Source organism: Azolla caroliniana, unplaced genomic scaffold (assembly GCF_043228905.1).
Source record: "Azolla caroliniana isolate FFs.n. ecotype wild unplaced genomic scaffold, voAzoCaro1.0.p SCAF_1, whole genome shotgun sequence".
Taxonomy (NCBI): domain Eukaryota; kingdom Viridiplantae; phylum Streptophyta; class Polypodiopsida; order Salviniales; family Salviniaceae; genus Azolla; species Azolla caroliniana.
In genome coordinates, this window is record NW_028230436.1 from 5,618,322 (window position 1) to 5,639,783 (window position 21,462).

Sequence of the window (21,462 nt, forward strand, 5' to 3'; positions counted from 1 at the left end):
TGGTTGTATTTCATTAGAGTTCATTTAGCCCATAACTCCTAATATTCTACTTCCAATCTTTGCACTTAATGAAGTCTCTATTATGCCCTTAATTCTTCTATGTGTGTGTGTGTAAAATATTCAACCTTTTATGATTGTAGGTGACTAGTTAGACTACTTAAGGTACATTGTCCACTATTATTGCCACTAGGCAATAATAAGAAATTTGATGCCATCTAAGGCTTGAAACTTCCAAGATTATGTTATGTGATGTCCAATGCCAACTCGTTGATATCAAAATTTTCCGAGAAGTTGGGCGTCATTCATATCAATCTCAAGGAGGCCAAGTCCCAGAAAATAGCTAGTGTTGTTTAATGACGTCACGAAGAGGAAATGTGCGTATAATTGCTCAGGGAAGAGCCGCAAAAGTATATCGTGGGCGAGGGAGGAGGACAAACAGAAACTGATGGTAGCTCTCCAAAAGTGAGTGTAAACAAGAAGAAGGATATCCCAATGTCAGTAAAGCCGCGTAAATAATGAGGAACAACACCACCATGAAAAAGACTTGAGTTGCATGAGAGACCAAAACATGTAAATCGTGGCCGGGTGGTGTGAAACCCGGGCAAGTGGGAAGGAGCCCATGGGTTTTTGAGAAAAACGGTGAGCACAAGTTCTGTTTTTTTCAAATGAAAGACGGAGAGAAACAGAGAGAGAGAGAAACAGAGAAACAGAGAAACAGAGAAGCTATGGAAGAGGCAAAGCAAGTGTTGGAGCAGAGCATCGTGAGGCAATTAGTGGGCCACAAAGGGAGGTTAGTTGAAGTGCCGTACACAGCCAGCGTGGGCGACACATTGCATGCGCTGCAGGCCCACAACATATTAGCAGTCCCAGTGGCGGCACCCCCTGGCCATTGGATTGGTGCAGGTGGCTCCGTCATCCTCGAATCCGACAAAGCCACTGGCGCTGCCCGGAAGCACTACATCGGAATCATCTCCACCCTTGACATATTCATTCATCTCACCGAAGCCGGGTCGGGGTCCGAGGAGTTTGTCACAAGCCTTATGGCTAGCCCTGTCTCCAAGGTGATTGGCCATAGCCTCGAAGGGCTTACACTCTGGTGTCTCACTCCCCAAACTAGTGTCCTAGATGCAATGGAACCAATGGGTAAAGGCCTCCACCGTACCCTCGTTCCTCTTGAAAGCCAATTAGAGCATCATCATGGTAAGGTTGGCTTGGAATCGATCGAAGCATCCCCAGGGTATCGAATGCTCACGCAAACTGACCTTGTCCGATTCCTGCAAACCGAGGCTGATCGACTTCGTCCTATTATGTCCAAGAGTGTTGCATCATTGGGCGTATTTCAATCAACGATATTTGGTGTTCCCGAAAATATGTCTCTTGCAGATACAATGAGATGTATGACTCAAGCTTCGTTGGCAGCTGTCGCCATCTTCCCAGTTGCTGCGAGCGGTGATGAATCTGATGATAAGCAGCTTGTCTCTGTAAATATGCAAAGATCCATCCCATCTCTATGCCTTTTTTGATCGAGTGATATTTATGTGCTGGTCTTTCGTTTGTGAATTGCATTCATGAGTCAAATGATGATATATAGACTATATATAGACTATATTCCAATTCATGCATAATGTTACATAGGTGAGTGTATGGTTTTCATTTATTTGTGATTTGGGCTAATGACTTTGTGATTTGGGAACTATGTGTATCTGATATGGGTGAGTATATGGTCTTCTTTTGTGCATGATATGAATGAAAGACAGTTAGCAAGTGTTTTAACTTGGCAAGAATATTGAGGCTGTGACATATATGAATGATAGTAGTTGATCTAATTTTGTTTGTCTTTCTTATTTGACAAACAAAATCATGAGCTTGTTGAATGATATATAGCCAGCCTTCTTTCATTTATGATTTGTGTCATCAAGTAAAGTGATGGCTTTATATGAATGTCAATATGGTCTTCTGCTATATGTAGGGAAAGGGTAAGAAGATTATAGGCACCTTTTCGGCAAGTGACCTCCGGGGGTGCTCAGCTGAAGTATTTGGAAAATGGGGATCAGTAGGGGTGCTCAAGTTCTTGAAGAGGGACCCTGCATCTGCTGCTGCAACTGAAGGGCAAGTGACATGTTTCCCAAGCATCTCATTAGAGGAGGTTGTCAGCAAGGCTCTTGATCGCAAGGTCCATAGGGTTTGGGTCATCGAAGAGGGAAGTGACGATATCTTGATTGGCCTCATCTCATTTTCTGACATTTTGAGGGTTGTTAGGCATGAATGTACTGTTTCCTGAAGCATCATCCGATATCCAATATCCTGAAGTCAATCTTACGTGTTATGGAACATCATCCCTTTTCCTTAAAGAAATGTCAAGGTGGAACCTTAATGGCTCAAATTTGGCCTAACTTGGGTGGTAGCATTACTCATTTCTGTTAGTTAATCTTGAGTCTGATCTCTGGAAGCTTTGGATGGCTACTGTAGCTTCTCCTCTTCTTAGAGTTTTCATGACCCATCTTTTGTCTAGTGTTTTGAACAAGGAAACATATGAAGTCTTTTTATCACTTCTATGCAGTTGTCAACATACTCTCTAATATGAAGAGTTTCAATTTGCTTTTTGTTTCTTTTCTAACGTGCTTTATTGAAACTGTGATGATGGAAAAGGTGGAAGTTTCTAATTACTTAGCGTAATAATATATATGTACACTTCCATTTAAAAAAGTCTCTATGAGACTTCTGGGTGCTCTTATAGAGCATTCAGATCTGAGCTTAAAAATGTAGCTCACTATGACATATTTCCTTCAGATAGAAGGAAATTTAAAAAAATAGGTTGGTAAGAGTAGCGAAAAGCAAGTTATATAATTCTTTGGTAATTCAGAAAAGAGGAAATGGGGTTCCAACCCTAACTCCTACTCTGAAGATTGCAATTTAGTTAATTCTCCCTCTAATGCGAGGTTTGAATCCAGTTGAGGTGATTAGGCGTACCACCAAATTTCATCTGAATATAATGTTTACGGACATTGGCTTGATATTATAGTATGAGGTTACAAGAATTCTTGACTTCCAATCTATAGTTTCACCATAACCTAATTATTTTGATAGCAATGAATTTTGCACATTGGATAATTAAGCAGTCTTCTATTTAAGAAGCTTTTTTGGAATATTAAAAGACCTAATATACCATGTTTAAGTCATCCCAATGGAATTTTGAGGTCATAACAAAGAAGCTGCTATTCATTTGAACACTTGCATATAGTCCTAGTCAGTCACTATATGTTGTGATAATTATGTGGATTTGTATTTGATGGTACATGGTAATTTCAACTACATAAAATGGATTGTTTATGAATCTTAGGATGAAACATTGCTTTCAAATTACATGTAGCAATGACAATTATTTCTTCCTCTAAACTTATGAACATAGACGCACATATTTCTCTAGTGTTCCAAATGTTTCAATTACGATAATTCTTGTTATGGATACCCAAAAGGACGAATACACATGCTGTGTCTCACAAGTTAGTCTTGGAGTCAAGAAATGTACAAGTTTTTTGGCCTCATGGTTTGATCCAATTTGTGATGGACTATAACAATTATTGAGGCATTTCTGACCACTGGATTTGTAAGCCAACGAGGCAAAGATTGGAATGCATGAATGGATCCAATCACCATGGCAAACGTATGAAGTCATTTCACCATATCCTTGTTCATTGTAACACTTGAATGTGAGCAAGTTCACCATAATACATGCTTGGGTAACAAGAATATTCGGGAATTTTGGCATTTAAGTGTTTCCTTAATATTAATTTAGTGCTCTAGGCAGATAAGTTCTACTTAGATTTTGTTTGGTTTGTTCTCCAAGATGAAACAACTAATTATACGAGAAAGGTCAAACATTACCAATAGCATTAATGTTGAGAACCTATGAGGGCAATGATAACCTTCGGCGCATGTTGCAGAACAACCTTAGATGAATATACTTTTAATGTATCAACAAATAATTGTTACCAAAACCAGTTATTTGTTGGGAACAGCCTGCACAAACCCTTTCAGAACTTGATGAGCAAGCTACATCTTAATGCTCCCTGAACATCATCTTGTTTATAAGACTTGTTTGATATTGTTCTAGTTATACAATACGCACCGATGCTTGTCATTCAAACGCACACAAGGGATCATGAAGCAGCAATACCATGTTGAGAAAGACAAATTGAGAGTGGGATACGTGGAAACAGATCTTGTGCTTATTGAAGAGATTCTGTAGCACGATGTAATATCACCATGTACTCTGAAGAGATAGATGCGACTGGAGCACTGAGTTGAGAAATAACCTTTTCATCTGGCAAGGTTTTATCTCCCCTTTGTTGGAACTGCAGAATATGATCACATAAAAGCTTCCATATCAGAGGTCTCACATTATGCAAAAGATTATGAAGGAACCTATAGCATTTTGAAAAACCTGATGTTTGATACAGACCGTGCCAAAGTCAAAGGTGGTTCCAGTAATGAGAAAGAAATTAAACAAGGAATTCTCAATTATATTATACATAACTCGTGATCACTATAAAAGAGGCTTACAGTAATAGAGTTAGATTAACATCTTGATTGCCATGACTTTACTTGAACCCCGATATCCCCCACTTTATTAACTAACTAGCTTGAGCAGACTATGACCATGTGATGGAGAGCACTGCAATGAAGAGACGGCATGCACATGGCGTAGGCAGAACCTTATAATTGCTTCTACCATAACCCAAGTCTTTTATGCACAACAACTTGGAACATATCTGCCACTATGGGGTTATTTACTCAATGATTAGGTGTGTGAACGTAACCGACTCATAGGAAATGCATAAGAGACTAACAAATGATGCATACACAGGCTGAAAATAGTGTAGCTATAACTTCATAACACAATCTAATATACTGACTGCTAATGTAATCAATGATAAGCAGGAAACTAACCTCTGAATCTTCCAGCCGTTTCAAAGTTTTACGCAGAATATCTTCTAATTCATTAGCAGATGGAACACCTTCTCCGCTTTCACATAAGCCTTCAAGTGCCTCAACCTAAATAATATAAAGTTGTCATTGTTGCGATTCAAATAACTACCAAAGTTCCCATTCAAAGAATTGCCAATACTCCCTGAGAAAAATTAGAATATATAGGTGTTTATTGTTAGTTGTTTGCTTTATTGATCTAATCCAGTCAACTAGAATGAAATTACCTAGAAAATTAAGCCCAAGCTTCCTTATGAAACACTAACAAGAATCGCTTTTTATCTAATATAGGTAAACTCTCGACCAATATCTAAGAATGCAGACATCCCATCAGCCATATTCCTCAATATCCAAGCTTACATATCCATGCTATAGAAAAGGTCCTTTATATTGAAGCATACCTGTCTTTCCAAGGTATAGAACTGGAAGCGTACAGGGATCAGCCATTCAAGTCTTTCACTACAGGAAGCCATCTCTGCCACAAGCAAACATCAGCAGACTGTTTCCTTTTAAGAAACATAATTAAGACAATATACCTCTGTAAGGAAGATATTTTGCTAATCTCTACAAGCAGAAATTTTCTATATCAGTTATAAAGCTACAGCCAGCTCTGAATACATAGAAAAATGCATCCTGTTTACCAGCCTGAATCTCCGGCATTAAACGTCCTAAATCTTTTCGTCCCATGATCATTTCCTCTTGTCTGAGACAAAACCAGAACTTAATTTAATTTCAAAAGAATTATAGATTACCTCATTCTATATAGAAATCTCAGCAATCCTTACATAGACGCAGCACGCTCAAGTACTGTAAGATGGGAAAATGCTTCTTGAATTCGAGCTTGTGCTTCCTTGATCCTCTGCAATAAATACAAAAATATTGATTAAGAATATCCATGAATCAAAACATAATTGGAAGCAAGACAATTTGGGTTGTTTCAAAGCAATGTGTATAATACAAAAAGTTTTATTCAGCTTCTCTGCCCGGATAATCCAAAAAGATCTGCAATGTGATATGAAAACCTGTTTGATCTTCTTGAATGTCTAAAATTTCATCTTTTGGCACTGTGTTCTATCATAAATTTTATTGCAAAGGAAACTGGAAGCAATGATATGGGCCAGCTCTTACATGGGCTAAAGTGCATTTCTAATTTCCCCATCCAAAAAGAAAACTGCACAACTTTGGGCCAGAATCATCCGTTTAGAGAATCTATGATTCCTCTGAACTAGTTAGTTCCTTTAGAGATTATCATACAATATGAGCAATACAAAAACTCCTCCATTTAAGCCAGTTATCTACTTCAAACATAGAATATATTACTGGATGCATCCCCTTGTGGTTCTTAGATCATGCCTAAATGAATACTGTAAACAAACCAATCATCAACAAAAAGGAGGCTTAAAGGGTTTAGTGATAAAAACAAAAGATGTTGGAGGACATAACCTATATTTTACATTTCATTATTAATTCAGGCTACACTGTTATATTCTCATAAAATGTGCTTTACATTTTGTAATTGTTCCCGTGTATGATATGCATCCATGAGAGTATCTGCTAAAGCTTGAAGGATGACAGGATCCTCTTCTCCTTCATCTCCCATAGGTAAAGTTCCCTATGAATGTAAATAGGTTTTGATTAAAAGACGTTGGAATGCATTATTGTATTTTAATAAAGAACCTAGTCAAGATTCCAGAATACTGACCCTTCCAGATTCCCTGTATGCGTCTCTTTCTTTGGCCACTGCCCAGCGCTGCTCCAAATCACGCACCTTTATATAACCAAGTATAATTTGAGATCTCTAAGTTTTATTCCCAAAAGCATTAGTGTAAATAAATAATCAAGGGTTGAAACTTCAGTGTTTATAAATGCATTGCTTCATGTGCTTCACAACTATAATAAGTATAAATTTGAAGAGAAAATATTGCTAACCTCTCTATTAAATTAACTGCTTATCAAATAAGTTCTCAATTAGTTATCTCAAGTGATTCATATTTTACTAATTGCAGTTATTAGTTATTAGTTTAACAATTATTTGATGTTTAATCTTCCTTCTATTGTAAAATTTGGTTAAGACAGATCGTGGTGCATTTTCTATTTGTCTGATTCTTTTAATCCCTAATGTGAAAGGTTTGCTGTGTGTACTATAACTGATGAATTTGCTTTCTTCTTACCTCCATGAAAGCATGATCAACTTTTGCATGTAGTTTGCGCTTCGAAAATGATGCTAATTTTATTGCATCTAAATTAAAAAAGACATATCCAAACCCAACTGAGTGTGCTACAGAAAACACATATATCATTACTAGCATAAAGAAAGTAAAATAATGTTATTCGTATAAAAATGTATAAGGCTCTCTACAAAACTTAATAATAAGCATGTCTGAAAATCACCAATCCATGAATGCATTTCCTCATAGAAACTTGCAGCCAATGCATAGTTAGTGCGCTTGATAATCCCTACTCCTGCAAGTTCTTCAGGCAAAGTTATGATGAAAACATTCTGGACAGCAGCATCAGCTCCACAAGGGAACACACCCACTTTACAACCTTGAAGGGGAATAACTCCTGTAGGCTCTGATTGCTCCTGGAGAGGAACCACTAAAATAAATACTGATATATGTAGCATCAAACCTCAAGCTATTAAAAATTCTCAAATGGAAGAGCAAAATAAATGCCTACGGTCACATTGATTATATGAATATATGCACAGCTGTACATAAATTCAACCAAATCATGTCTAAGGAACCTTTCTTACTCTACAGGAGAAACCTAACATAGGCCAACTTAGGATTTCGGAATTACGTAAATCATTTAAAATGACTTAAAACAGACCATTTGCACTTACATTATAGCATGATTGCCCAGAGGGCTTGACTCTCTACCTGGACTGTAGAATAAAAGTTATCCACAAACATAGGAGATACAAAATTGATGATTTGCTTCAAGTCTCCACCAGATCAAGGGGATGTGTGATCTCTCTCTTGAAGCCCTCAAAAAACTAATGTCTTAAGAAAACGATCCATTGAAAAAAATAACAAATGATGCTGGGAACATAAGTCTAAAAACCTTTCAACTTCGTACTGAAGCAGAGAAAGGTAAATTATTTTGCAATTCTCTTACAGTATATGCATAAATATTGAACATGGACTCCAAGTGATAATTTTATAAGACATCCAGGTCATAATAAGCCCCAAAATACCTCTTACTGTACATGAATTATTAAAACCTCAAACACTCTCTTAGTGCAAATAGATTAGTAATATACAGTGGCTAATGACAACGACTAAGATCAAATCCTTTGGCATATTGAGATAAGAGAATTCGCCGACTTTTGTTGGCAGCAGATTGTTCATATTTACATGCTAATGTGAAGGATTGAAACCCAAAGATGTCTTTGATAGAAATATACCTGGGCACAATAGATACCAAAACACTGAAGAGCCTGCTGATTTGATTAGCCATGCAAACCTATAGAATACTTTAATTGGATCATTTCTCCTCCTTGAAGGATATTACACGAGGGTTGGCAAAGATATTTCACTCTACACCCACATATGCATTCTCACATAATACAATTGACTCTACAGTGGGTGTGACAATGAATATTAGTAACACTTGCAACATGAATTGACTCTAGGTATATATCCACACATAAACAAGCAAGAGCAACCTTCTAACACTTCATGAGGAAAATAAAATTGAGTTTGGCCAAAAATTTTAAAGCTGAGGTTTACATGTTCGTGGGATGAGACTGTAAACAGGCAGGAGATGTTCAATGAGAGACGGCTTAGAAAACAACTATCATCACAGTGAATGTGCATAAGGTACTATTGAACATTCTAGAGCTGACTCAGCCTCCCAATCAGCAATATTCAAGCCTAGACAACTCAACTTTGTTTTGCACAACAAACGAAGAATTGCAATTGACTGATTACAATTTGAAAAGTCCCAAGATCAAGATGGATTAGAAGGTGAAACTTTTTTATATGCCTGAGACACCGATGACAAGCACAACACAAATTGATTAGTTACAATTTAGAAAGGCAAAAGATCTTGATGGATTAGGTAGCCAGCATTTTGCGCACACCCCTAACATCTTACTCTCTCTTCCTGTACACCTCTTTAATAGAGCTAACTGAACACAACACACCAACCCACTGATCTTCAAGAATGGAATCCCATGATGCTTAGCAATCATTGGGTATTTATAAATTACCACTACATGACCAAGTTACATGGCCTGACCCTAGAATTAGGGTTCAGTCTGTCAATACAGAGAAGTGAATGCCAGTCAGTCTGACAAGAAGGTTTTCAGAAGGGGTTAACCACCTTCAATTACATTGGCCCTCTGAGGCCATATTGAAGAAGGTAAAGCCCATAAAAAGTGAATTTTTAGTTTCGTTATGCATTTCCACAAGGATTGGTCACAGTAGAAGCATGCCGATACAGAATGCATATTCTCCCGAAATATGTTTACTTTCTTCTATCTATAAGGCTAAGCCCCACTGAACTCATCAGCATTAGTCACCAAGGTGCAACAATGAGGACTCTGACCTACAAACCAACTGCAGGCCTATGAGAAATCATCAAATTTATGTGTGAGGATATTTTGATCTCCTGGTCACTTCATTCTAAAGTTTATTTTTGGTGGTATTCATCTTAGACCCAGTTTTCCTACTAATGTCCAGGAATATGCTTATATACTGAAATAAATACGTGTGTTCATATGTACACCTATCAGCAACCATGTATGTTTGTGGTTATAAATAAATCTGAACGCGTGTTATTAAAATATGAATTTCAACTCGAAAGGAAATATCTGACTGCAAGAATGCTTCACTGAACTACCAGAACCATAATAATACTTGTGGTTATAGTTGGAGAACTTTACCACACTGGTCTGAACTTTGAAGTAGAAGAGGTAAGCATCCTTAAGTATGAATTGCCTCCTTTTCCATGACTTAACATTTCCTCCCCTCTTGAGGAGCATGCCTACCATGTCCGGTTTGGCCCATAATAAAGCCTGGAAATGGACAGATACACAATTATGAACAAGTCTTAAATCATAATTGATTTTACTAAGGTGCTAGATTACCTTGTTCTCCATGTTGCAATTGTTTCCTTAAATTAGAAGAATCATAAGTTCTCAAAGTGTGAATTGCATTGATTCTTCATATTCATAATCCTGCAACCAGATGTAATTCCTGAGTCAATAATGATACAAGCTTATTGATATTATATACGGACTACTGATTCTCCATGAGACATATAATCTTCTAGACGGATTTTTGACACTTGACCATACCAAAAAGAGAATTGATTTTTTAACATCCACCAATAAGGCGATTTTGACCTGCAGGACCAAATAAACATATCATCTTGTACATGACTCCTTCCTAAGATGGGGGTTTACTACTCTATAGTAAATCTTTCTATGTGAAAATAATACATGCACATATGTACTCACCTTCTTAGAGGAGATTTCAGTATGAAACTTAAATTATCATGCTCATCTAACAAGTAACAATACTTCTCATGAATTACCTTATATGCTAAGCAAGTGAGAAGTAAGAGGTATTCATCCTTCACTAGGTTTTTATTTCATATCTTACATATCTTCATACTTGGGTGATGAATCCATGATGCTACCTCAACACCTAACTTGTTTGAGCGAGTTGAAGAAGTGTTCAGGATCTTCAAGAGCCAAGGCTCATGCGGTTAGCAAGATGTGGTTGGATATGTTCTGACATTTTCACCTTGTATTGGGGCCAATATTGAGGGTTAACATTTGCCTTATAATATTCCAATTACCACATTTTTAGCATCTTGCACTTCATTCTTAGTGCCTCTTATAATTTATCCTCGACAATCACATACTTCACAGCATCACCTGAGAGCTCCAATAGATCTTTTACTCCCCATAGTTTAAACCATTTCATAATGTCAAGCAATTAGCCAGATGAGAGGTGCTGCTATTAGTTTTCAGTCCCTTGCTTGCATCCTATGCTCCAAGACAGTTGAACAATTTGTGGTCAGGCATATTCTTGACTTTATTGACATAATTGTATACCTTTGCATGGTTAGCACTTCTATGAGCCGAGCACCTATTTATAAAAGCATGACATGATAGGATGTCGAGGATTAAACTGCTAATGTCTACGTAAGAACAATGTTTGAATTTTCTCTATTTCAGTCCATGCACTAAGTGAGATAGTGCCACCCCACACTTCCACTCTATAAAGCAAAACTTGGACCACCATAAAGTTGAATAACCTCAAACTCACTTCCCATACTTCGGTATCACTTTGGTTGTATTGACTCAACAGATTTATATGAAGTAAATATTGGGCCCATCCTTGATAACCATGGGGAATTGGGTGTAATGAATGCAGATGAATGGAAATGTCTCATGTCTCCTTCGAAAGTTTCAGGCAAAACCAATTACATGGGTGTGTCAGCTTGCACAAATCCACCATGGCATCCTCATCAAAAAAGAATAGCATTCTCATGCTAGAAAGCAGAATTCAAACCTTACCTCATGGCCAGATATGATTATAGAGGAAAGAAACTATAAAAAAATGGGTTGCAAGAAGATTGTGAATGTGTAAGAAACTAGGGCATTGGCCAAAAGTTGTGAATGGTTAAATTCTATATAGCGTGATGCCACCATGTCTTCAACTGTTCAAGGTACATTACTACAACTGTGCAACTGGCAAGAGAACTCGATTCAAACGAGAATAAATAAGGGGGATTTCTTATTACAATTTTTAATCAAATTGATCAGGATTTGATTCTGGGAGGAATGGAGGAAGAAGCAGCTGAGATTAAAATTAAAAAATAATCATACTCTAGAATGTAAATTATACTATCTGTTCTTGAAACAGTAGAACAATTGTCAAATCCAACTGAAATTTTTAGATTTATTATTTTACTTCCCGATGGTTTGCATATTATATTCTCTACAAAGCGCATCTTGTGGAACAAAGTGTTTGAAATCGTAGTCAATAAAAATAAGATTTTATATACATGCCAATAAAGAGATTCTGCGAACTTCCAAAATTATAAAACTTTCTATATATGTGTGTGTGTGTGTGTGTGTGTGTGTGTGTGTGTGTGTGTGTGTGTGTGTGTGTGTGTGTGTGTGTATGTGTGTATGTAGGTATGTAGGTATGTATGTATGTATGATATATATCACATAACAAAGATTAAATCCCAATTAATGTCTGTAGAAGTCTGTATGTATGTACATATATACATGCCCATGGAAAAGAACAATGATGATGATTTTGCATCATTTATCATTCCCACCTACTGAGAATGAGAAGAAATAATGTGGAACAATACAAAGGTCAAATTTTTTCTGAAAATAAAAGATATACATGACAGGCATAATAATCAGTCACATGTGCGCATATTTATTGCACTAAATTTCACATTTCCAAAGATAAAAATCAGGGACCCAATAAGATATTCATTTTCTTCATTATTTTGATTGGAAGAGAGAGAGAGAGAGCATTGAAATGATGAATAAGAAACACCTGTTGATATTTTCGGCATCAAAAAAATCGGATAGGAGTACAAAACAATGGGGGATTATCGAATGAAGAAAAACGATGTTTTTTAAAAGGAACAGAATGATTTGAAGATACAGAGAAATTGAAGGAAATAGAAAGGAGCGCCTACCTCGCATTATATCATCGTGATCAGCCTTAATCGTCTTTGTCTTCATCTTCTGCTTCTGCGTCGATGGAAACGGATGCAAGAGGCAAAGACATAAGACACAAGACACAAGACACAAGAGGGAAGCCATTCTGGTTTGTTTGTTTTAAACTTTTATGTTTGTTTAGAGGTAATGTAACACCTTTTACTTAGGTGTTGCCCAAGCCTTGGCTTGTTTCTTTGGGACGGAAGAACGAGTGAGGAAATGACCAAACATGGAGGTATTGAGTCGACACTTAAGTTACCTAAACGCGCATGAACCCCTCGATGCATTCAAACTCCTACATCTCACAATGGCTTTCAATGAATTAATGACGGCAGTAAGACTTTTAAACCAAGATGTATGTGTATTGGAAACATGTTTTCCGAATGGATGTTAAGTTTATGTCAAACACTCTACCTCGGGAGATAACCAGCATTGATACAAGGCAACAAGAGACAAAATCTGCAATATACCGGGATAAGGAGAGTTGCTCTCACATTCACATGTGCTTTATGAAAATGTTATACATATTTTGAGTCATAGTCACATTTGTCCTCAAAAGACAATAATAAACTCACTCTCTAATTTTCTCTCTTTATCACTTTGTTTGTAATCATAGAATGAACCATACGTATCATACGTGCATTCGCATTTGAGAATGATTCAATCAAACGTGTATGGATTCACTCTCAATCCCAATAAGTGGACTCTAATCCATTGTGAACCACCAACATAAGTATGGTTGCAACATTTGCATTGTATCACATGCATACTTTTGGGATGAGAATCAAGACATCTGTATCATCCTCACTTTACAAAAAAATGAGTATGAAATGTAGAGATTGAATCAAAATATGTCATTGTAAATCATAATCAAACTTTCAAAAACTTATAAAACGTATATTCGAGAATATAAAGAAAACGATAATCTGAATTGTAACGATAATTAGTCAAAAAAACGAAATAAAAAAGAATATTTATTTTCCTCATTTCAAACGTGTTCGTTTCCAAACGTTTGAATGCTTACGCTCTATGTTTGTAATTATGTTACCCTTAGTAGTAAGTTATTGCACTATTGACTCTAAGACCTTGAGTTCAGGGCTCGACCATCACACTTTTTTTCTCATGTATGAGTTATAGAGAACATAATTTGATGTATTTGTATAATTTATTCATTTAGAAAATGTGTGACAAATGTGAATATGCTATTGTTTCGGGCATTTGCTTTAATACCTACACCTCTATGCTAAATAACGTTCACACAATGTTCCAGTCTCCTCTAAACTTTCATGAGCCCTTCTAGGATGTATATGTTTGTCTAAAAAGAATACCATTTCCAAGATCCACTAATGTGGATCAATGTTAATGTTGACAACACATATTGTTGCTTCTAGAAAGAATATGGATATTCCATTAGCAAAAATGGGTTGGTCTTTTGGTTCCCACTTCTCTTGTTTCTAACTTACAAATTGTCGACCACCACTAAATGAGGTTCATGGATAATGCTTACTATCTAAAATGGGTTTTCAGATCATAGTCCAAGTACTTACTCTTATTTCATGACTCTATTCCATTCATGTGACCCATCAAGGGTGTTGTGTTACGATACAAAGGGGATGCATGAACACGTTGTTGTTCTAATTTATCTTCAAAGGCACTTAAGAGTAATCATCCATAACATGGGACCACAATAAGATCAATCTCTCTTAATCTAACTTTATGATTTAATAATTTCACAATAGATCAATAGTTGACACCAAATAGGAACATTGAATGAGCTAACAATTAATTCAGTAATTTATACTCAACTAATGGAGATACATATTGGATTCTCACTTATATAGGTTATTACAAGAGTAGAGTACTCCCTTGATAAATCGTGCATCCCTAAGTACAACTACTTGATATCCTATTACATTCATGGGGCTCATAATTGTGATGGGATAAATTGCATTCCTCAAGACTTTCTTTCCTAACTAAATCTAAGCTTCTTGAGAAAGCCTCATTCCTCTAGTAGTAGTGGTTATGGATGAAGCCCAAGATGTTTCCCCAACTATTAATGTACCACCCTTGAACATAGAGAATTTAGTTGTTTGAGTTGTGAAGACGGTTAGATGTATGCAACAGTCTTCGTATTTGCCTTGCGGTATCCGACCAACCAACAGATGGCTTTGTTATTGTGTTGCATAGATAATAAATTACGGGGTTCACTTCGTAATGTGTTCCCTCGAGTGTCTCGTACTATTTCGAAGACATTAATTTGTGTGAGGAGGACAATTTGAATCCCATTGGAAGTCTTAGGACCGATTTGCATTGGATTGCTTGCCATCATCGTGGGGCCAATCAATCAACTCCGCGGACCGTTAGTGCTATGATAGTATTGGGGCTCATGAAAAATGAATTGTTGGATGGAATAATAATTATTATTTCATTATTTTTATTTCTGCTGTATGGTGCGACGTGGCAGCCGCCAGAATGAGGACGTGGCATGGCTGACTCAGACGTATGAAAGCAGCGTCGGATGACGTGGCAGCGATGCTGCATGGATATGACGACGGGGTCTCAGACAAACAAACACAGAGAGAGAGAGAGAGAGAGAGAGAGAGAGAGGAACACGAACGAGTCTCTTCTCTGTTTTGAGCGACCTCTCCGAAACCGAGTGAAGAAGAAATAACATGAATTAAGATTGGGTCAGCCCTTCAAAAAAACAAACAGACAGACGGAGACTGATTCCCAACAGACGACGGACAGATAAAACAGACAGAATTCGTCAATGGAGTGAGCGCGGCTACCTCCGTTTTCTTTCATTTATTTATATATATAAGAAGAAGAAGAAGAAGAAGAAGAAGAAGGTTCCATTCCACCACATAGATATCACAAGAGCCCACCAATTTAGTTCAAGTTCATTCTTTTAACATAATAGCCATTCCATACATACATAGAGAGAAAGAAAGATATATTAACGTCTTCTAAGGCCAAATTTGCCATCAGAGAGAGAGACACACACAAAAGAGGTCCACCAGACAGAGAGAAGCAGAGCACACAGAGAGAGATCAAGCAAGAAGTGTAGTGTTAGTGGCCATGCCTCCTCCCTCTACAGAAGGCACTGCTGCTGCTGCTGCCGCCACCGCCGCCGCTAAATTTGTGGTGTGCATCATCCTTGTGAGCATCATCTACTGTCACCACATCCAATGGGCGACTGCCACATCCCGCATCATCCTGACGGCATCCCCCGCGCCGTGCCCTAGCGCTCCCTGGGATCTTCTGCAAGGCCTTCACATCCCGTCGGAGATAGCCGTGCCACCAGGCAATGAGCTGCGTGTGGCATACAGCGCCCAGGGCCAGCAGCACTACAGCTTCAATGGGAGTGAGTGGGTTGTGGTGAATGCCACTGCCAGTCTCTATGCCGATGCCGCCCGCACCCTTTATGTGGGGCAGCACCTGTTCCTAGATGTGGACGGCGGACAACCGACGTGGCGCACTGATGGCCACTTGATGAGCCAGGTGAGCGCAACTACCCTCGTAGCCGCCCATGTCGACGCCGACAGCATCACATGGAACCTGCTGCAAGCTGTGAGCCATGGCGGCAACCTGTAAGTCACTGCCCCCAAGGAAATTGAATCAGTTTGTTTTGGCAGCAAATACATGGATAGATAGATAGATAGATAGATAGATAGATAGATACAGACAGACAGACATGCATATACACATACATACTGTAATACATACACACACAGATGAGATAGATAGATTAGATGATTTATTGGCTTAATGTCATTAATTACTACTCAATTTGTGTTGTCTTTAATTTTTAATTCTTTATAGATAGATTGATAGCTAGCTAGATGATTGATTGGCTTCATGTCCTCAATTAGAACTCAATTTGTGTTTGTCTTTAATTCTAATTCTTTTGGGTACTATGTTGACACACGCAGAGAGCCGCTTGGGCGCGTGACTTACGTCCAACGCATCAACACCCGAAATGGTTTGCCTCCCTCCACCTCCGCCACCGCGCTCATGGACGCAAAAACGGGTGACACACATGCCTCTGAATACTCGGGCATTTACGCCTTCTATGTATAGATCCTCCTTACACACACTTAACAGTAGTTTGTGCCTTTGATTTTGAGGGTCACAAGCTCTAATCACATTATAATTTGTCCAGACAAATGAAGTATGTATGTACATATTCTCCACTTCATTAATTCTTTCATTTATTAAATTTATGTCAAGAAGAGAATTTCTCATCGTGAATGTTTATGTTTAACTAGTAGCACCATTTGTTTCTTCTTGGTCATGATTACTATCTTGAATCAACCATAAGTTTGCTCTTTTTGTCGTTGTAGTAGTACACGATCCGCAATATGCACATTCCCATCTTCTAGGGTCACTACCATAAAACCACGCAATATGCACATTCCCATCTTCTAGGGTCACTACCATAAAACCACAGTGGTTGGTCATGATCACTATCTTGAATTTCAATCATAGGTATGCTCTTTTTGTTGTCGTAGTAGTACATGATCCACAATATGCACATTCTCATCTTCATTTCATCCACAATTCATTTCATCCACTCTAAAACAAAAGTAAAGGCTCAAGGTTCCGTAAGGCTCGGGGAACTTGATCTTAATGCATTTGGTAGAATGATTTTGTGATGGTTGCATGAAGTGCCAAGCTATCAATGAGAGTGGTGGTGATTAGACTCCATATCCGAGGTTGGTTGGTGTTGTTCAATGACTATATGATGAAATCATGGCAAACAATGATCTCCATGATTTAATGATGGGGTTACCTTATATTCTATAAATCACGATCTTTATTGTCATTGAAATTACTTTGCTTGCTCTATGGTGACTCCTCTACATGTTGATAGTGTGGGTGAGGAGCTATGGAAGAAGTTAGTGATGTGCAATTCTCATTGCAAATTGCATGGTAATATAAGAGCTAATTCTTTATGCTTTTGAAACACTCAAGGAATATTTGTACCGGCAACTATTCCATCTTTTGTTGAATGGTGATGAATTCAAGTAGATTATGACATACTCATCGTTGATGTGGTTGAAACCTAGGCACCTACACAAGGAATGTGTTAAGCCCGTGTCATACGTATCATGACACATTATTAATGAAGACACTTGCATTGCCAAAGGTGATAAAAGACGTAAGACTACTAACTAGGATAAAGGGGGAGTAGAACAAACCTTGTTCTATATCTTTACGCCAAAAAGGCAACCTAATGTGAAAGGGAGCAATGATTTTGTAAAAAGCTACAAAACCCATTTTTCATGACTTTTTATCTTCTTCTTGATTATTAACTCTAGAAGCCCTATTTGAACTTAAGTAAGGGCTCTCTCCCCCATCATCTTTCTCCCTTTATATTTAATGAGTGGTATGTGTTAAGCAAAACACATACCACTCTATGCGTGGTAGTGTTATGATTATTTAGTAATCAAGGTATGGTTAATATATTGTCGTGAGTATTTACTTATTTTGACATACTAGTTAACAATTAAGCTTTTGATAAGATAGTCTTTGGAGGAAGGCAAGTAAGAGTTCACAAAGTTAGTCCTTTGTAGAGCTCATAAAACAATTTTCGTAGTAGGCCACCTCTCGGGGAAATGGCTCCCTTGGTGTGAATCAAGTGTTTCGGGTATAGAGTTCATATAGACCTTATACAATACCTTGTTCCTTTCATCATTTTGGAGAATTTACAATATCTAAGAGAGTTGTAAGTTCTTGATGTTGAAGCCATTGTTGTTGAACCAATTCATTACCTACGAGTGCCATCATCCTTTTGGAAGCATTTATGTTGACTCCATTTTCTTTGATGGTGCAAACCCTTTACGTCCAATTCTTTGAAGTGAAATGGTTGGAATCCAATTGATGAAGTTCAATATCTAGAATAATGCTTCTAACTTCATAAGTTGGGGATGCTCTATTTGTGTTCACACGTACATGCAGAGACCAATTGTACAACCTATATGGTTTCTTCGTACATGAGAGTAGGAGTGACACGGTGTCGAATAACCATACTTTCACGCATGGGTCTTGGAAGTGTGTTTAGTTACATTGTCATTCTAGTGTGGCTAGGGCTACATATTCTCGACAAAGTCTATCTTTGGCACTTTGGGCCATAGAGAAGCACTCACTCGTGCCTGTAACTGCGATTTCTAGACATACATACGAATCCACTACTTCAACTTGCCTTCATAATGGAATGAAGATAACTTGACTTGTTGAAGAGTCAATGCAAATGTGTGGAAGATCGTGGCGTTAATGTTCCCTAGCTTTATTACGAGCCTTCTTTTTGCCAAAAAAACATGATGATGTTGTAGATCTACATAAGAAGAACATCAACATGTGTACCAACTCCTTCACCACCTCCACACATGATGTAGTATTATTTTAACTTGTCAATATTTAGTTTGCGAAAGGTGGCCAAGAGTTGGCATCCTTACTTCTTACAAATAGTGCTTATTATTACCTTTGAAAGCACCCATGAATACCTAATTCATCACAAAACTTGTTCATATAATGCATGCAATCTTGGTGGGAGATGTTTGGGACCTTGGTACAATACGTAAGGCCTAATAGAAATCTACATAGAATCCAAACAAACACTAGTTTCACGCCTTTGCTTGGTTCACTATGCAATGTAATGATTGTTATTGACCCTTCTTGAGTCAATATGTTGACTAGCCATCGGTGGTTCTTCTTGTTCTGATACCTACACAAATAACGACATGCTCTCCACAATTAGCTTATTCAAATTATTCAAAGGAATTACACTATGTAGGGTACAACCAGGAGGATCACAAGAGTCTCTTGAGCGATTGCATTGTCACTTCAGACAATTTATATCTCACCTCTTCCCCGAGTATCTTGCTTTCTACTGATTCGCAAGGTAATTAAATCCAGTAAGTTTTTCTTTTGTCTCGAGGCTTGAACCACCAACACTTAAGGTTGTTGCTTTGTAACTTTACCTTAGTATTAATACTGTGTTCACCATTGACTATCGTGTACATATGTACATCAATTATGCTTGTATTGGTACATAAAGAAAGCAACACAAAGGGGGAAAATAAAATGAGGACACAAAAGGGAATAATAGGCAATATATATTAGACAATATACTTACAAGTTCTCATGTGCAAGATTTAAATATAGAAAATCACACACACACTTCTAAGTAATAATGTTACACCTCCAATTGTTTTCACACCCTTCAAACGATCAACAATAACAATGTGCTTTCCTTGTCCCAAGGATACAATGAGTTGTGCTATCAAGGCCATTGAAATTCGACCAAAAGTTTATGTTGTTGTAGATAGCCAAGCAGTGTCCAAACCCTAGCATTAATAGATGTTTTCCATACCATGCATTGTCCAAGAGTTGGAATCTCTTGTGAGGAATACTTCACATAGACTTGAGTACCTCATAACCCTCTCGTATATGACATTGCAAGGTGATTCAATTTCTTTGTCTCTCTTAGTTCTTTGACGATGATCAATTACTTTTGCTTGATTTGATCCCTTGAGAGAGAAGTAACATAGCACAAAGAATAAGACTCTTGTATCTAAGAGCTCACCATCATGATTTAGTCCTTGTATCCATGGATGTAAGGCTCATTAGAAGAGAAGGGTGATCTCACCTAACTATTTCATGCACTTTGTCTAGTGATTCGTTGATATGTAAACTCCTATTGAAATTCCTTCACTCCAAGTAGCTCTTTCTTGAAGCTTCGGTGTGTCTTTGTAATGAGTGCATCTAATCTTATCATTACCTTTTCCATTCTTCATGGGTGTGTCCAAAATGCTCTATTGCTCTTCCAAATTACAATATGCAGCTCTAATTTTATTGTTTCACAAGGCACGAATCCCTATTTGATGGCCTTGCCATTGATAACAATGTGACCATTATGGTAGACAATCACTTGCCTTCCTTATGTGCTTCTATGATCTATATAGTTTCCTCATCAAGGAAATAAGGAAGTCATCGAACCTTTGTTTTGTGAAAGACAATTCTTCTTACACACATTAAAAAATTATAATATCAAGGCTTGCGTTTGCAGGGCCTTTCCCTCATCTCTATTATTTGGTAAATGGGGTTGCTTCTTCCTTGTTATAGTTGAGTTTTCTTGATGTTGTGATCATTGATATGTGTTCTTGAATGTCGAACAGTTGAGTTGTTAAACCCTTTTAAACAATTGGAGATTCGTTTCGGCTTGGTTCAAGCTGGAGCTTCATAATCTAGTGTGAGCTCGGTTTGTCAAGGCTCAAGTCGAATTGAATGAGTATGGTTCCACTTTGAAAACTTCTAGACTAGTTAAGCCTTAACCAATTTGGTTTGGACAAGACCAAACCCCAAACTGAACCAATTTAGTTCCACTCAATTTGGTTTGGACAAGACCAAACCGGTTAAGCTGAAATTGACCCGTTGCTGATTCCTATCATTGAAGTAGACTTAGTAGAGCCACAATCCTAATCAATCATTGTAACCTCTAAGTGCAGTGGCGTCATTTATTAATGACCTTTTTTTGTTTCACATGTGTAATGAAAAGATTAAGCATGCAACAACCTTCAAGTTGCTCTATGGTGTAGAGTTTATATTTCTTCAATGCTTATTGGTGTGCTTTGTACAGCATACAAATTTCATCATTATTGTCACCTCACATTCTGCATAAAAGGCAACAATATCTTTCAATAAGCCAATAAAAAACTCTTGCAAGTAATTTACTATAGTAATGTGACACTATCTCCAATTGTCATTGT

At 37.6% G+C, this 21,462-nt stretch overlaps 3 protein-coding genes across 4 annotated transcripts; 2 read left to right on the top strand and 1 right to left on the bottom strand.

Moving 5' to 3' along the window:
* The first annotated feature begins 673 nt into the window (after nt 1-673).
* On the top strand, nt 674-2,603 carry LOC147868600 (SNF1-related protein kinase regulatory subunit gamma-like PV42a). The gene is made up of 2 exons (XM_087321236.1): nt 674-1,481; nt 1,970-2,603. The coding sequence occupies exons 1-2, from the start codon at nt 726-728 to the stop codon at nt 2,279-2,281; spliced, it is 1,068 nt and encodes a 355-aa protein (XP_087177362.1). The 5' UTR covers nt 674-725; the 3' UTR covers nt 2,282-2,603.
* A 1,335-nt stretch (nt 2,604-3,938) lies between these two features.
* On the bottom strand, nt 3,939-12,757 carry LOC147868601 (uncharacterized). Of its 2 annotated transcripts, none has more exons than XM_087321246.1 (12): nt 12,670-12,757; nt 10,082-10,171; nt 9,878-10,009; nt 7,378-7,570; nt 7,158-7,225; nt 6,689-6,754; nt 6,494-6,598; nt 5,772-5,845; nt 5,628-5,689; nt 5,388-5,461; nt 4,951-5,055; nt 3,939-4,355 (listed from the first exon to the last, which is right to left on the bottom strand). In XM_087321246.1, exons 2-12 carry the CDS (start codon nt 10,091-10,093, stop codon nt 4,230-4,232), a joined length of 1,017 nt encoding a protein of 338 aa, XP_087177372.1. In that variant the 5' UTR covers nt 10,094-10,171; nt 12,670-12,757; the 3' UTR covers nt 3,939-4,229. The 2 variants fall into 2 exon arrangements, 1 of the variants encoding a protein (XP_087177372.1); XR_015529940.1 differs by having other exon boundaries at nt 4,311-4,355; nt 4,951-5,131.
* A 2,867-nt stretch (nt 12,758-15,624) lies between these two features.
* LOC147868602 (uncharacterized) lies at nt 15,625-16,910 on the top strand. The gene is made up of 2 exons (XM_087333746.1): nt 15,625-16,281; nt 16,624-16,910. Exons 1-2 carry the CDS (start codon nt 15,770-15,772, stop codon nt 16,769-16,771), a joined length of 660 nt encoding a protein of 219 aa, XP_087189872.1. The 5' UTR covers nt 15,625-15,769; the 3' UTR covers nt 16,772-16,910.
* Nucleotides 16,911-21,462: the final 4,552 nt, after the last annotated feature.